At 32.7% G+C, this 17,062-nt stretch overlaps 1 protein-coding gene across 1 annotated transcript; it reads left to right on the top strand.

Moving 5' to 3' along the window:
• The first annotated feature begins 4,913 nt into the window (after positions 1–4,913).
• Positions 4,914–16,395, top strand: LOC128181091 (uncharacterized). Its single transcript, XM_052849361.1, has 3 exons — positions 4,914–4,955; positions 5,360–5,448; positions 14,000–16,395. The coding sequence occupies exon 3, from the start codon at positions 14,001–14,003 to the stop codon at positions 14,967–14,969; it is 969 nt and encodes a 322-aa protein (XP_052705321.1). The 5' UTR covers positions 4,914–4,955; positions 5,360–5,448; position 14,000; the 3' UTR covers positions 14,970–16,395.
• The last annotated feature ends 667 nt before the right edge of the window (positions 16,396–17,062 follow it).

The following is a 17,062-nucleotide window of genomic DNA, read 5'->3' on the forward strand; positions in this document are numbered from 1 at the left end:
TCAAACTCGTTAAAGGACAGGTGACACAAAATCATTTTCTTCTAAAAACATTTTCTTTGATATATATAAATCAGTTTATAACAATTTTTCCATTTGACTAGCATCAGATAAGAACACACAGCTCAATTAAGTGTGCTGAAAATCCCAGCTGCAGCAGATCTCCGAGTTTTGCCGATCTTTAATGAGATAAGAAACCCCTGTGCGTTATTCGTCAAAGATGACATAGTCAGCTATCGGCTACATAGTAAACAGAGCAATGGACGAGGATTTATTTACACGTACAGGATAGTGTATTTGTGTTGCAAATGATGATTTTGAAATAAAGCACTATCAGATTAAAGTGAATTTATTAAAAGCATATTTTATTGAAAAGTTTAGTGTATAAACCCTCTCCTGAAAAAAAAGTAGTAAGATTATAGAATGACAAGATTACAATCATGTTGTATTATTGGTTAATGGAGTTTTTGAGAATTTTTGTGTACATAAGATAGTGGTAGTAGGAATTGGAAAAAAGTAATTAAATTAGAATGAACTGAAGATTCTGTGATTGATAATCATTTATTGCAGTTTATCATCCTGTCAGCCAGACAGGCAACCACTTGTTCAGATTGTCAGTATTCAGTAAAGTTTGAAATATATTGTTTGAATATGCATATTAATCCAATCTTGCAGATCCAAAGCATTTATTTGAATAACTTGATATTAATCTAAATATTTTTTTTCTTTAAAAAAAACTCAACTGGGAGCACGATGAGTTAGATTTTTATCATATCACATATAAATCCTTTTTTGTGTACTATTTGTAACAATTGGTGTTACTGTAAAAAAAAATAATTCATTGTCCATCTGAATCTAATGTCAGTATACAAGAAGTAATCAGTGTGCATAACAGCTCGTTTTATGTTTGATCAATAGAGAATAAATTATACACAACTCAGAAGTACTACCAAAAAATGATCTTCATAAACTATTAAAAGAAAGATCAAATTACATTTGGGTAAAATTCAAGGAGTCTGAGATTAATACGTTTTTAAAACCTGAATACTATGTTAAAAAACTACTGTTTCAGTCTTTACTGATTATGAAAATTGGTATATATATATAGTTCTTTTAATTAAATTTCAATAAACAAACATGATCAAATACCATACTAAAAAATGAAAATAAAAGATGTTATTACTAAAAAATGAAAATAAAAGATGTTTTTAGTATTGAGATTAAGGTAGACCCCTGATTTTGTGGAACTAAAGAAATTTACAAACATATTTGCTTACAGGTACCAGGATTTCTGGTAATACTTCTTAAATAAAAAAATCCTTTATTAAGTCCAATTAACTTAATTAGGGTTTATTTAGGGTTTAAGATCCAGTGAAATTCCTGGTTACTAAAAGTCTCTATACATTATCACTTACTATGTGTTAACAAAACAAAACCCTTTCTTCAGAAACAATGATTCCATGGTTTTGATGATTTTTCTCTTTTACAAATCCAACATCTGACATATTTTTTCCAGCATGAAGTATATAGATCAATGAAAAGTTAACAGTACAGGTCACAATTTTTACTCCTTTTTATAATTGCTGAGGAAACAGAAATGGGGTTTCTAAGCTTAGAATAACTCTGTTCATGTACTGGGTTCTCAAACTTTTAATAGCAATGAGCAAAAGTTAATGACTTCAGATTTTAGATAAGAGCAATTCAGTTAAATCCCTATGGTTGAAAGAAACAGCGAATGGGCAGTGTGTCGGCTATTACGTCAAACCGAAGGTTTCCGATCTCAGAGGCTTCAGATATGCATATTGAGGTCACGCGTCTTATCAGCTCAGTAATTCAGCAATAGCTGTGAACCAGATGGGAGTAGTAAGGAAAATTTTGCAGAAATTGTATCCCACTCACAATTCAACTTGTTGGTCAATGTTTTTGTGATTGTGTCACCTGTCCTTTAAGTTGGAATCGGAAGAAAAAAGCACTGACACAGAATACGAGTTGAGGTTCAAGAAAGACAACCCTTATCTGAATCATACCTCTTTCAGACTTTCAGTCGCTTATAAATATTTACGTTTTTAAAATATTTTGTTATATCTTTAAAATATTTATATAAAGATAAACTTTGATATAATACTTATTATAACACTGTGTCGGTTATGTGCAGAAGTCAAAGGCAGTTTAAAAAAATCCAAATGGCCTATGGCAGATCAATATGGTTTACATGTACCATTGCATAAAAAAGCTTGTATAAATATGATATATTTAACCTGCTGGGCGGTAATTTAACCTTTATCATTTAATTACCTAAGTGGAAATTATAATTCATGCAGGACAACCGAAAATCATGTTGAAAGTGAGTAATTTACCTGTCAAGTGAGACACAAAAAATTGAAATAACAATGGCTATATTCTCTCCAAAAAAAATGGTCTATCCGCCTGCTGTTTATAGATTCTAGGAGACTGCGCCCCGAGACGCGGGACACTGACGTCAGTATCAGGTGCTGTGTTACAACAGTGTACAGTAGAACTGGGTTCTAGCGAAGTCCTAGGGACAAGTGAATTTACTTCGCAATATCCGTAATTAGTAACGTTACATCAGTATAACAAATTCGTAATACATGTAATCAGTATATCGAATACATGTGTTACATTAAAAGTTTAAAATCGAAGATTTCTAAACTTATCTATAACATTATTATAGATAAGTTTAGAAATCTTCGATTTTAAACTTTTAAAATAACATTGTTATAGATAAGTTTAGAAATCTTCGATTTTAAACTTTTAACGTAACACATGTACGTGTATGCGATACATGGCGAATATAGACATTTCGAACCAAGATGCTAAGATGATTCGATAATCCAGAAAAACGTCATGTAATCGTTTTATACAGATAATAATTGTGCAAGTGGGGGGGGGGGGGGTGTGCGTAAAATGATCATTTGGTAAAGTAATAAAGGAAAACACAGTAATTATGCATATGTGTGGGGATACCCTACAGCCCCCATAAAACACAGTATTGTATGAAGAAATACCATAGATCTATAGTCTGAAACATTTTCCCAATTGGTAACATGAGACATGTATTTTTGAAATAACTTCATAACTACCTTTTGTTGAATATCAGTTCTGAAACAGTCTGATATCAAAATTAGAATGTAGGACTGCTAAATTTGTCTATAAAAGTAAATCTTTAGACAGCAAGAAAAAGGAATGAAGTCAGATATAGCAGTGTTGAACAATAGTTTTACACTTAAGTATAATTTACACCTCAATACTTCAATATCGCAAAGATCGCTTATGATTTGACGATTGAATTATTATAGAATATAAAAACACAATTATTCATATAATTCTGAACGAAGTAATTTACAGCAACTTTAAAAAGGTTCACCGGGATATATGTATGAATTTGGTTGGTACGTGATCAAATCTGCTGAGAAGCCCTTCTGTCTTCACATCATCTAATCACGTGACCAATTTAAGTTCATGTCCCGGTGAACTTTTTGACTTGCTGTTTATTTCTGTAGAACTAATTCTTCGTATAAACCTTATGGATGTCAAAAAAAGAAGACTGTACAGAACGCAATCCGTTTGTTTCTTATTGATGGAACTCGCCTTTAAGCACAATTTCTATGAATTTTTGCCCGACATTTTATATCTATTTTGAACAAGAAAGGATAATTAAAACCGATTGATTTTAACCTTTTAATATAATCATGTAAAACTATCAATACTTTTTAAAGGGAAGGGAAGGGGGAGCAGGTCGGTCAATATTTTCTTACAATAAAGACCTCATCTGTTCTTTGAAATTTATCTTTAAAATTGCATCTATTTTTTATTGGAGAGACATATTATTTGTAAACAATATAATAGTACAGTATAGCATATTGTGCGCATCTAATTTTTAATTTAACTTAAACATATTTTATTGAGTAATCAAATGGATTAGGCAACAGGTAAAACCTATATAAACCCTCTCCAAAATACAAAGTCAAGAAGTGGTGTTATAAAATAATCATAGAATATAGTATATAGTATGTAGTATAATTTACCAGTTTACAGAGTGATATAATATTGATATATTTGTATACAAGACAAAGGATAATTGGATAATAAATAATAAGCTTGACTTTTGTCATATGATGATAAATTAACTTGTTGTTTTACATATACACAACTGTACATGAACACATTCATTCCTACATTTACAAACCCATCACCTCATTCATTCATACCGACAGACAGACATAGAATATTGGTGTCATGATCCAGCCCATTTGAAAAAAAAAATAATCAAAAACGCTTAGAAGCTATAATATAACTATGAACATAAGAAACAATTTTACAATTTAAGTTGTATGAAAATTCAGAACTACCATAAAGAATATAGTTAATATGAAAAGGTACACTAATATCATTAAATTGATTAAAAAGTTTAACTCTTTGTTGAGTGTATCTTGGACACTCAAGAAAAAAATGTATATTATCTTCAGATTCAGACCCACAGTTTGTACATTGCGCATCTATAAGAGTTCATGACTATGATTCACTATACATATAACTTTGTTGTCTGGGAATAATAAAGTCGATCAAAACAAGATTGATATCCGTTGAATGGCCGTGCAATCGATAAATTATATTTGGCTAAAGAAGAAAATTTTCCTTTGAAGAAGTAAGGCAATGACTACATTTTGTGTATCCGAAAACGCCGGACTTAAACTTCTAAAGTATTTTTTTCATCGAGATGATAGGAAAATTGAAAGCTGATAATAACAAACCGGCATGTGAAAGATAATCTGTTTATATATAGATGTACACAATGTAAGACGTAGATGTGTCCAGAAAGGGGTATACATGTATGCGATATCTACTCACTGTCCATGAATCATAACATGTATAGTTCGAGAATATCGTTTGTTGATTGACGTACATTGCTTCACACGATGCTGCCAACCGGTTTAACGGTACGAGAGAGAGAGAGAGAGAGAGAGAGAGAGAGAGAGAGAGAGAGAGAGAGAGAGAGAGAGAGAGAGAGAGAGAGAGAGAGAGTCTTTGTTTTTCTGTTTAATATATCTAATACTACACGTCATGAATGTGATTTTCAGACAAAATTTTCTTAGTATAAAATACAGAGATATTATTCTTTTTATAAAAAATGCCCAAAAGTCTTCAAGAAAAGGTAGGGATTTAAACTCATATCTAACAATTGTCTTTCAATCATTAGCACAATAGATCGTTATGATAGGTTATTTTGATTGATTTAACCTTGACCGGTTGTGTATTGGGAACGGGTAAAAGACAATGGCACCGTTTGTTAAAAGAGTGATTACATCGGCAATTATTTTAATAGATATTTTGATTATTGCAGAACGTGCCATGGATTCGATATGGCCCTCGCTGCCCTCTAGAGTCTACGTAGCTACCGCTCTCATTGAGGTGGGGCTTCGCATGAAACAGGTAAGGTTGCCAACTAATTATTGTTTGTTATTATCTAAAGAAATTAACAACACGTACTTTTCAATAAAAGATGTTCACGTATATTTTAGTATTAAAGATCAAAGCCTTCAACATTCAATGTTCATACATGTATTCATCTAAAAAAAAAGTTTGCAATAAGTAAGTACCAATATCGGCAAAAGACCTTTGCAGACGGAATGAAGGCATCGCGTATACGATGCCAATTGTCAACAGGACTGACGTGTGGTCTGATGAAGATTAGATCATCTATATACTTCTATCGTTAGAAGTACATGTACGTTAATTGTTAAATTGTCTGAAGCACTTGGCCAAGACAACGCCTACAAATTTCATGTTGTTACGCGTAGAATTACATGTATTTGAACTTGCTAACTTCATGATGACCATGGTCGAGTAGATGCACACTTAAGAGGGTTCAATTGCCCTGGCCATTTTTTGACTGCTTTGGTCTCCTTCAGAAGAAGAGTTCTAAATAAAAAATATAGAAAATACTCAAATTTAAAATGTGAAATAGCTGGATTGCTCCTTTATACTATATTATAGTTTACAGCTTTTAAATCATATCTTGATAATAAAAATAACACCTTTTTAGGTAGATCTGATTATTAATTAGTTGACCATCTTGCCTTATTAAAGTTTATTAATACTACTTACACTACACTCTTGTGAAATTTTGCTTTATAATGAAAAAAAAAAAACCATTTGCAAGAAATCAATTTTTAGCCGACCTGACGAAACCAATCATGACTGAAATCAGTAAAACAAGACTTTGTGTGAATCAAGTGTGTAAAGCGCCCATAGAAAGGCGGATTAGAAAGTGAAAGATCGAAACCACAAATACTCATATCATGAAAAAAATTGTTCCTAATTACTATAGTATATGATTCATAAGAAAATTGACTTTTAGTACAGTAATAAGACAAATTGACTGAAACGGGTGTATCTCTTGTAAAATCTGAAGTGTGGAAGATTTTAATCTCATTTTAAATGCCATTTTATCTAATGAATTGATCTTCCTATCCTTTTTGCTAGTTAACATTTCAATAACATTTCAAGAGTGATTTAAATGTAAAATAAGAATAATTTTAAAAGTGGAATAATTACGATATATAATATATAATAGTTTATGATAGATTTGACCACGCTCCGACTGAAATTATCACCTCATAATATTCAAAGAACGATTCCTTATATTTATATTTTAAATTTGAACACTTTTAAACAATTATTTTTTCATGTAGCACATGCTATGTATTACTACGCGACGCAGCCAATACCGTTTTTTAGTTTTGCATAAGAACATGCCCATTTTGTGTCACTCATGTTTTATGAAGTTATTGGGTTTTAGGGTTCAAAATTGATTCGTAGTGTTATCTATGGAACGCCTCAACTGCCTTATGTAGATAATCTTCATAATATGATGATACTTTAACATTACATGCTGATACTTCAACATTACATGATGATACTTTAACATTACATGCTGATACTTCAACATTACATGATGGTACTTTAACATTACGTGCTGATACTTCAACATTACTTGATGGTACTTTAACGTTACATGCTGATACTTCAACATTACATGATGGTACTTTAACATTACGTGCTGATACTTCAACATTACATGATGGTACTTTAACATTACGTGCTGATACTTCAACATTACATGATGGTACTTTAACATTACGTGCTGATACTTCAACATTACATGATGGTACTTTAACATTACGTGCTGATACGTTAACATTACATGCCGATACTTCTTCATTATATGGTACTTTACCATTACATGCTAGTTGAATAGTTGAATAACTATATGATTGCGTCCATGAAAAAAGAGTGCTCATGGCATTTTTTGTGTGCACATTTTGAGATTTTTACAGAATTGAATAAAAAAATATCTTTCATTACATACTCCAGTTGATTATCTTTGTTAGTTTTTTGTATGAATATAATTATATTAAGGTGTTTATTATACATATGCATACATGTAGGATATGTATAATTTTTTTTATTTAATTGTCGTGATTGAGTGGTTCTTACAAATATAATGAAGGCGACCGTGCCCCACTTCCCTCCAGAATCCAGTTTCACCTGAGTGGCCAAGCTCTAGTTTTGGCAATACGTATTTAAATAATAACCAATTGGGTTCGAAAAGTGTCCATTTTAATGTAAGGAAATAAAGGAAGTAATAAATGAAGCTTGTTTGAATTGTTGTGTAGCTTGACTTAAGTCATATACATTGTACTCTCTTCGTAATACAGAATCACGATTCTGGTGCTTATAGCTAATTAAGAACCACCGCATACTGAAATACCATCATTTTATGAAATATCAGCATGTAATGTTAAAGTATCAGCAAGTAATGTTGAAGTATCAGCATGTAATGTTAAACTATCAGCATGTTATGATACAGTATCATAAAATGAAGAAGTATCAGCACTTAATGTTAAAGTATCAGCATGAAATGTTTAAGTACCATCATGTAATGCTGAAGTATCAGCACGTAATGTAAAAATACCATCATGTAATGTTGAAGTATCAGCATGTAATGTTAAAGAACCATCATGTAATATTAAAGTATCAGCATGTAATGTTAAAGTATCATCATATAATATTAAAGTATCAGCATGTAATGTTAAAGTATCATCATATAATGTTGAAGTATCAGCACGTAATGTTAAAGTACCATCATGTAATGTTGAAGTATCAGCATGTAATGTTAAACTATCAGCATGTTATGATACAGTATCATAAAATGAAGAAGTATCAGCACTTAATGTTAAAGTATCAGCATGAAATGTTTAAGTATCATCATATAATATTAAAGTATCAGCACGTAATGTAAAAATACCATCATATAATGTTGAATGATCAGCATGTAATGTTAAAGTATCATCATATAATATTAAAGTATCAGCATGTAATGTTAAAGTATCATCATATAATGAAGATTACCTACATAAGGCAGTTGAGGCGTTCCATAGTTATCACAGACAAAAACATTCGAAAATGTAAACATATACAAGTAAAACATTTTAAACTCGCGGTTGAATAACTTAAGTGGTCTATACGTTATGTAAACATCATAACATACAAGAAAATTAGGGTTTACAGGTTTATAATATTGTATACAGGGCTATATTCGAACATGTTTTTCCCCGCCTCTTTCGCCCTCTTGGTCAGCGGTCGAATTCAAGACTGAGCGAATTCAATTTAGATAGAGTATCTATCATTATTTCTAATGACTGAACGAATTCAAGACTTGGCGAAACCGTTTACAAGTGCAAAAGGGCGAAATAAACAACGGGCGAAAATAACCCTGTATATTGTGTTTCAACGCAAAAAGCAAAATTGTGTGCTGCAGTCAATATTTGCTACGAAATATTCAGTGACTAAAAAAATGATTGTTCGAAAATGCTTTTCTACAATCATAGTGGCTGTTTTTCGTCTTATTACTCTTCACTCAAGCTCTGTATGAAGAAATTAAGTAAAATCTAAAAGTCTGTGCATGTACCTTGCTGAAGTCTACTGTAAAAACGAATGAAAAGATATTGCATTTTCAACCTCTTCATACCTTCACCAACAATTGAGATTTGAAAGCATTCTTAAGAACTAAGGGGGAAAAAATTAATAAACGATTCTAGTCAGGGATGGGGTCAATTACAATAGAAAGTAATTAATTAAATTACAATTACTTGCTTAAATTCTTCAATTAAATTACCATTACCATTACAAGAGTTTTCAAATGTAATTAATTAAATTACAATTACTTTGCAAATGTAATTAATCAAATTACAAATTACATTTTGAAATTCATAAAAATTTGATAAAACTATGATTTATTTAGAACACATAAACATCTAAGGACGTATGTCTATAATGTGAATAAAGTTTCATCATTATCAAAATACTTTGAGACACTGTTTGAGAATTTGCTAACTACTTTGATAAGTAACAATTTTTGGAAAGAAAAAATATAAATCTGGTTTAATTGTTTATTTCAAAACGCAGGTACCGGTAGTCACAATATGGAAGTGTCTCATACCACCTTAATATTCAATAAACATTTGAAAGTCATATCCCCTAACCTACACCTATCATGTCAACTCAAGTATTTCCTGCATGCAAAACTATTAAATGAAAACTTTCTCCTATCATTTTTATACACTATTTTTTTTCTTTGTAAATACAATGCCAAAGTACAGGTTAATCTCAGGTAGAGGGCAGACTATAATTGTTATCAAAACACAATTAACACCTGTTGTCCTCTACCTAATTATCAAATGTTTGCAATAAGGGAACACACCCTGTGGACATGTTAGGCATCAAAAACTTGGAAGCCATGCATTTGAGCTCTATGTATTTTAGGCTGCATGACTTGGTAGTTTATTTAACACTGATTGTGTTCGTAAATTAAACAGTGATGTTTTAATCTAACTCGATGATAATTGACACACTAATTTTTCTAATAAGAAGGGAAATAAGTATTTTAAAAATAAAAAGAGATCAAGCAAATCATCAAATACATGTACTTAATTAAATTTGGGAAACTTATGATTAAATATTGAATCACTGAAAAAAATTCATTCTGAAAAATATTTAGTATGATATATATAATAATAGTTTAATGCTTTTTGACTACTCTTCCTAACTTGATCTTGTACCATTGATAGTGTTGGGAACAATGGGTAGTGGACAGCTTCATATATATATGTACATCAGTGTGTAATTGAAAGTAATTGAAAAGTAATTGGAATTACATGCCTTTTTTTAAAGTAATTAATTAAATTACCATTACATGTAATTGAAAAATTGGCCAATTACACATTACTTTCAATAACATCAAAATTTGTAATTAATTACACTCAATTACCATTACAAATTACCATTACCCCATCCCTGATTCTAGTTAAAGTTCAAGGTTTGAGTGTTTCTGGAGTTTGATTAAACTCTTTAATTATAGTTTATACTTTACTACCGACAGTCATACATAGTGGAAGCCCTCTCTAGATAAGAATGATTTTACATCCGATTCCCAATTACCTTAAATTCTCTATACATTATTAAATCAAAGCAGCAAAAATTCGAAATTCTTTGAGTATCTTGTATAAACATGTATATATTCTGTGTTCAGCATACCCGTAACAAATCTCCCAACTAATACAAACGAGAAAAAAACAAACAAACAAAATATACTAACTTGATAAGGTCTTTGAGTTCAGGTGTACTAGTATACATTGTACATACAATATACTTTACCAGACTGAAGCTAGCAGCCACTAACAGCAGCCACTAAGCCCGTAGAAGCTAGCAGCCAATAAGTAAATTCATCAAAGTACTGAGAGTACTTGAACAGAAAAATTGTATTTCACTTAATTATCGACATATTTTAATTAATATCAAAATGATTAATGCTCAATAATTTGTACGAGCATTGAAGACTTCCAAAGCAGTAACGCTTCGCCTGGATAAGAGTTATAAATGCTTCTATGTTGGATAGAAATGAAATACGTCTATACGGGTCATAAGTTATGAAAATAATGTTATCCTAAGTGTAAACTTATTGATACAAATAGAAAAACTATATGCATCGTATAAGGTGATATGCAAGCGTATTATGATATAAAAGAAATGATAAATTAAAGTAAATTAAAAGGCATAAAACGATACAAATACCATAAAAACCCAAAGCCAACCCAGTGTGGCAAGATAAATTGTTTACATCAAAGTTGAACATCTGCGTGTTTAAAAATTTATCCTCGGGCCTTTTTACTCCCACGGAAACAACATCAATCGAAAATTAAAAAGACATCGTAATATTACGAATATGAGACAGTAGAACACCTAACATTGTGATTTTATTCTCATAAGAAAATATTATATATCATAGTCAAAAACAGCGAAAATCATCAGGTGAAATTGGTATTATTTTGTCTCGGCCATGTTTTGACGTGAACCTTCGAATACAACATTCACAGTGAAAAGGGTCGGTTTAGCCCACCCGAACTTTGTCATATTTTAGCATTTCACAATAATATAGGGGTGAAAGGCGGACCATTATCTCTTTTATCTTTGAAGTGTGCATCAAACGAGTAAAAGGGTAGTGTAAGGGACATATGGGGCTATTATTTCCCGGTCTCAAATTTGGGCTGTAGGGGTACCACCAAGTGGCTCCCAGAATTTTGTCATATTTTAGCATATATCATTGTGAAATGCTAAAATATGACAAAGTTCGGGTGAGCTAACTGGACCCTTGCAGGGGTCATAAGTGTCCTCTAACGCTTATTATGAATACCTCCTGAGGCCCTCTAGTTAATCCTAGTGTTGCCAAGTTCTTGTGGTCAATCTTAAGTGAGATATAAACATCTGAAATGAGCCAGAACCCCTGGGAGCCACTTCGTGGTACCCCTACAGCCCAAATTTGAGACCGGGAAATAATAGCCCCATATGCTCCTTACACTACCCTGTTATTCGTTTGATGCACACTTCAAAGATAAAAGAGATAATGGTCCGCCTTTCACCCCTATATCATGGTGAAATGCTAAAATATGACAAAGTTCGGGTGAGCTAAACCGACCCTTTTCATTGTCATGGTTGTATTCTTCGAAGGTTCACGTCAAAACATGGCTGAGAAAAAATAATCCCAAATTCACCTGATGATTTTCGCTGTTTTTGTTTGCGACATATGATAATTTTTTATGGGAATAAAATCACAATGCTGGGTGTTCTATTGTCGCATATTCGTAATATTACGATGTCTTTTTAATTTTCGATTGATGTTGTTTCCGGGGGAGTGAAAGGCCCGAGGATAAATATTTAAACACGCACATGTTCAAGTTCGATGTAAACAAATTATCCTGCAACACTGGATTGGCTTGTGGTTTTATTGTATTTGTATCGTTTTATGCCTTTTAATTTACTTTAATTTATCATGGCTTTTATATCATAATACGTTTGCATATCACTTTTTACGATGCATATAGTTTTTCTATTTGTATCAATAAGACTACACTTAGGATAACATTATTTTCATAACTAAAAACCCGTATAGGCGTAATTCATTTCTATCCAACAAAGACGCATTTATAACTCTTATCCAGGCGAGCTTTACTGCTTCGGAAGTCGTCAATGCTCCTACAAATTATTGAGCATTAATCATTTTGATATTAATTAAAATATGTCGATAATCAAATAAAATATAATTTTCTGTTCGAGTACTCTCAGTACTTTGATTAATTTCCTTATTGGCTGCTAGCTTCTACGGGCTTAGTGGCTGCTGTTAGTGGCTGCTAGCTTGAGCCTGGTATATACTTTATACCGGGTGATTTTCGCCCTTGTTTATTTTCGCTCATCTTTACTTGCAAACGGTTTGGCCCTCGCCAAGACATAGTTATGTTTAAAGAGAGATAATATAATACATTAGAATTCGCCCAGTCTTAAATTCGCCCGCAGGAAACGAGGACCAAAAAGGCAAAAATAAAACGGGGGCGAATATTTCCCTGTTTCCAGTATTATAAGGTTGGCCATCAATTTAAAGGAACGCAATATTTTGACTACAACAATTCTAAAGTAAGATGCTTTCTAAAAAAGCGTTTGTCATACATGAGTTTTTGATGCGTGTGCAATTTGTTTCAATTTCTGTTAAATTACCGGTATGACAACACATAAACAACAGTCGGTAAGTTTAGATTTAAAAAGAGACAAATTCGTCAATCCTACGATGTAAATGGAATTATATCCCGTGACCTTGACTCTTGACTTCCTGTATGACATAAGTCCTTGACCTCTTTTAAACGTTTGAAGTCGTCTCGGCCTATTTTTTTCTCAATAGGACGGGACAAGCGTAGGCGAATTTCGTGATGTGTGACGGCGCATTGAGAGTGCAGTCGGGATTAATTCAACTCTTGAAAGTTTAGCATCTCCGTTAATTACAAAACCATAATTACAGTATGCCAATAAAGCTGATCCCAGAACTAATCTGACAGGAACAGCGGCTTTTTCATTCAGTAAGCTTGTGATACAAGAATCAATTACAGCACCAACCATTCATACAGTGTGCGTAGGAACCGCTCAATGATTTAAATGAGATGCTGCACTCTTCCAGGGCGATGTCCATAAAGTTTGATTTAAAAGACTTCATTTAGTTAAAAGTATAGATGACAATGCTTAATTTGCTTCTTATGTAACTAGCAAATAAATTGTTGGTACTTAAAATGCTCGAAAGGGTAATTATGTACCATGGTTACAAAATTCTTGGTGATACCGGTATATGTATTATTTACATAAGTTTATGATGATATCATGTCCTCACGATTTACTTTCATAACTGACTGATATGATATATACAGATAATAATTTTCAAATGACGAGGTTTTAAGAGACTAAGTTTTAAAAAAGAAACAAACGAAGTTCAACATTTAACAAATATAAAGAAATAATTATAATTCTTCGAAATTATTGAACTGCATGTATGAATGACACTGTATGAATGTGCGGCACAGATTAATAATTTCGTTCAATGTAGAATGGGACTATGCTGCTGCAAGCCTGTAGTTGACCATGATGATCACCATGACGACAAGAAAAGCGTCCTTGAGCCTCCGGAAGTGGACGTTTCCTCCTCATCAATACACCCTAGCATTCTTTCCTCACAATCCATAACGAACCCCTGCCAGCTTACCTGGGTGACGGATGTCCCTGTCCATAATGTGGACGAAGATGAGATGCAGCGGGAATGTCGAGTAAGTGGGCTGTGTTGTCTTGACAACGGCCGAACTGTGGTACTGGACAGGAACAACCAAACAATTATGGTCTTTGACCCGGAATTCGAATACGCATACCGGCAGAAAATCAGAAAGCAGTTGATTTCCCTGACCCATTTTGAGTTCGACGACATCGCTATTCTCGAATCGGGTGCAATAGGATTTTTTAATATTTCAGGGAAATACGTCACACGACTTCCTAGAAGATTTCCCGTCTGTAAAAGTTCAAAGGCAATAACGTTTAATGGTACTTGGTTTGCTGTTCTCTATACAATAGACAATAAAAATCACATACAGATCTATTCTAAGACTGGAAGTGAATACAAAGACTTCTCTCTAAATATACAATTTACAAAAAGAAAATACAGATCGAACGTGGTGGTACTGGACAAAACGGACGACTTTTTGTATGTGTCAAACATGTCCGAAAAGTGTGTATCGTGTGTGAATTTTCTGGGAGAAGTGATCTGGAATTCACTGGCCGTGGACCACATAACACACCCTTCCTGTCTCGTGGTGGAAGGAGGCTTCATCTATTGCTGTGATTGGATGAACAAAGGTGTCAATCTTCTCTCCTTAGACGGAAAGCGATCTAGTTCTATTTGTGTCGATGGCGCTAAAAAAGCCCGATTCATTGCCTATCAAAGGAAGAAAAGCCAGCTGATAATTTTTACAGACTTCAAATACAAACTGCGTATATTTGATGTTCACTTGCCTCCGGAAGAGCCCTAAAACTTTAAAAATGGAGATGGGAATATTATCTGTAAATCATTTAATCAGGGCTTCGATAAGACGGGTCTACGTGGAAGGAGTTCTTCTGTTTGTTCGTTTGAAGTCCGTTGACAGATCATTGTTAATTCTGCCTGTGAAAGCTACCGATTCCTCGACAGAATTGTCATTTGCGGATGCTCTTTTACACCGAAGCGATTTCCGTCAATAAAGAAATGCATCGATCTTGGTTTCTGTTTTTAGATTCTACTCGTCCTTTGTTTGTTTTTTCTTTAAACTCAGAGTGACTGACCGCTATATTAAGGTTTTTGTTTATTTTCCATCAAAAATATTATATGCGCGTACGTTGTTTCAACTTTGAGGCTTTTTGGTCAATTCTTCTCTTAATTAAAAAGATATGAAAAATTAATATTGATATTAACAACATACTTCTTTCGACAACTTTAGCTCTTGTTTTGTCATTGAGTTCTTGTCAACTTTGGTTCTGTTTCAAAACAGGCAATGATTTTTTCCGAAAATATGATTAAATTTTGTCTAATAAAAAGATTAGCTTTAGAACAGCGCTGGCAATTTCAACGTGACATTTTATGCGCCTGTCATCAACAATGCCGATTGCATCACTATCATGAGCAACAATGACGATAGTTTCTCCAGTCCTTGGCAGTAATCGGTTAATGTTGCTATGAACCTTGGGTTTGTCGAGCACAATCTTTTTCGGGGCTATGGAAATGTTACAATAATATAACGACCATATCCCCTTACGTAGAGTTTTGATGGAAGTTAATGATAATCGTTGTAATTGTTATTGCGTATAGCAAGGATTATGGTCACTTCTGGAAGATTTTCAAAGAACTTTTATTTTCGATCGGACTTGTACATTCCATGCCACCATAGCTTAACCAATTTCAACCAAACGGAGTATAGACAGCGCTCTCGAGTAAATTACTTAAAAATACAATCAAATAAAGGACCCAAATCCATTCTTGTGGCAATAATAAGAAAAAGATGAAAACAGGGTAAGGTAATCTTTTATAAAAACCAATTGGCTACTGTTGTTTAAACATTTGTCACAGGGATACAATTGAATATAATTTAGTATTAAGTAAATCATTTATTTACTCATTCATTCATCCATACATTTCATTATTAACTCATTCATGGTTTACTCGTGTTTGACTGGTATTCGTGTTCTGTCACGTGATTGTATTATTTTGGGTTGTGATTCACCAAATACGGTAATAGCTACAATATGTCTATATTTGGTAGTGGAAAAACAGGTTTTCATGGGTGTGTATGGTCAGTGCGCAAGTGTGAGTGATAACACTTAATTTATAATGTTTTGCACCATGATTTTAGAACATAACTCATTTGCCAGCAGACAGCGACAGTTTTACGACTTGTCTGTTTAAATAGTTTGAGACTGTCATCAGTTTCATCCTATTACATTTAAGTTCCATTATTTAAAATATCTAAATATTATAAAAATGTATGCGTCAATTGTATGAATGTTTTCATTTCAGGTCACCTTCTCATCATCATTATTATTCACCATAATAAAGTAATGTTGGAAAACTGAACCATGCATCCTTTTATTTATTTTGTACGAGGAGTAACGACCCCGTGACATATTTAAATCAGTTTTCCTACCCATCGCGTAGGCTGCCATTTTTAAAAGTTGTAAATTAAAGGCGTCAGGAAAATAACCCTTAAAAAATCTTGATAATGAAAGAAGAAATAATTGAGAAATCAATAGAGAAGCTTGCTTATTAAGTTTAATATTAATACCATAAACCCCCGGGGGAGGTTGGAGTTGAGGAGAAAGATACCAGTAGATGGTCCAGGCTCATAGATAAATGGACTGAATGAACATTATTTGAAGAAATGGAAGCTTTTATTTAAAAAAATATCAATAAAGAAGCATGCTTTTTCAATAATTTTCCTGTTTATTTTATTATTCTAACAATGGGGGTCAAAGAGGGGTCGAAAAGTGGGCATTTTTAATGAAAACATATAATATACACGTGGCATAATTATTTTTGTGCATGCGCATGTTTTTTAATGTTGAAATCAGTTGTTCAGCAATAAAATATATCTAT

The sequence above is a fragment of the Crassostrea angulata genome, chromosome 4 (assembly GCF_025612915.1).
Source record: "Crassostrea angulata isolate pt1a10 chromosome 4, ASM2561291v2, whole genome shotgun sequence".
NCBI lineage: Eukaryota > Metazoa > Mollusca > Bivalvia > Ostreida > Ostreidae > Magallana > Magallana angulata.

Coding starts and splice junctions, on each gene's coding strand:
- LOC128181091 (XM_052849361.1), top strand. CDS start 14,001: ATGGGACTATGCTGCTGCAAGCCTGTAGTTGACCATGATGATCACCAT.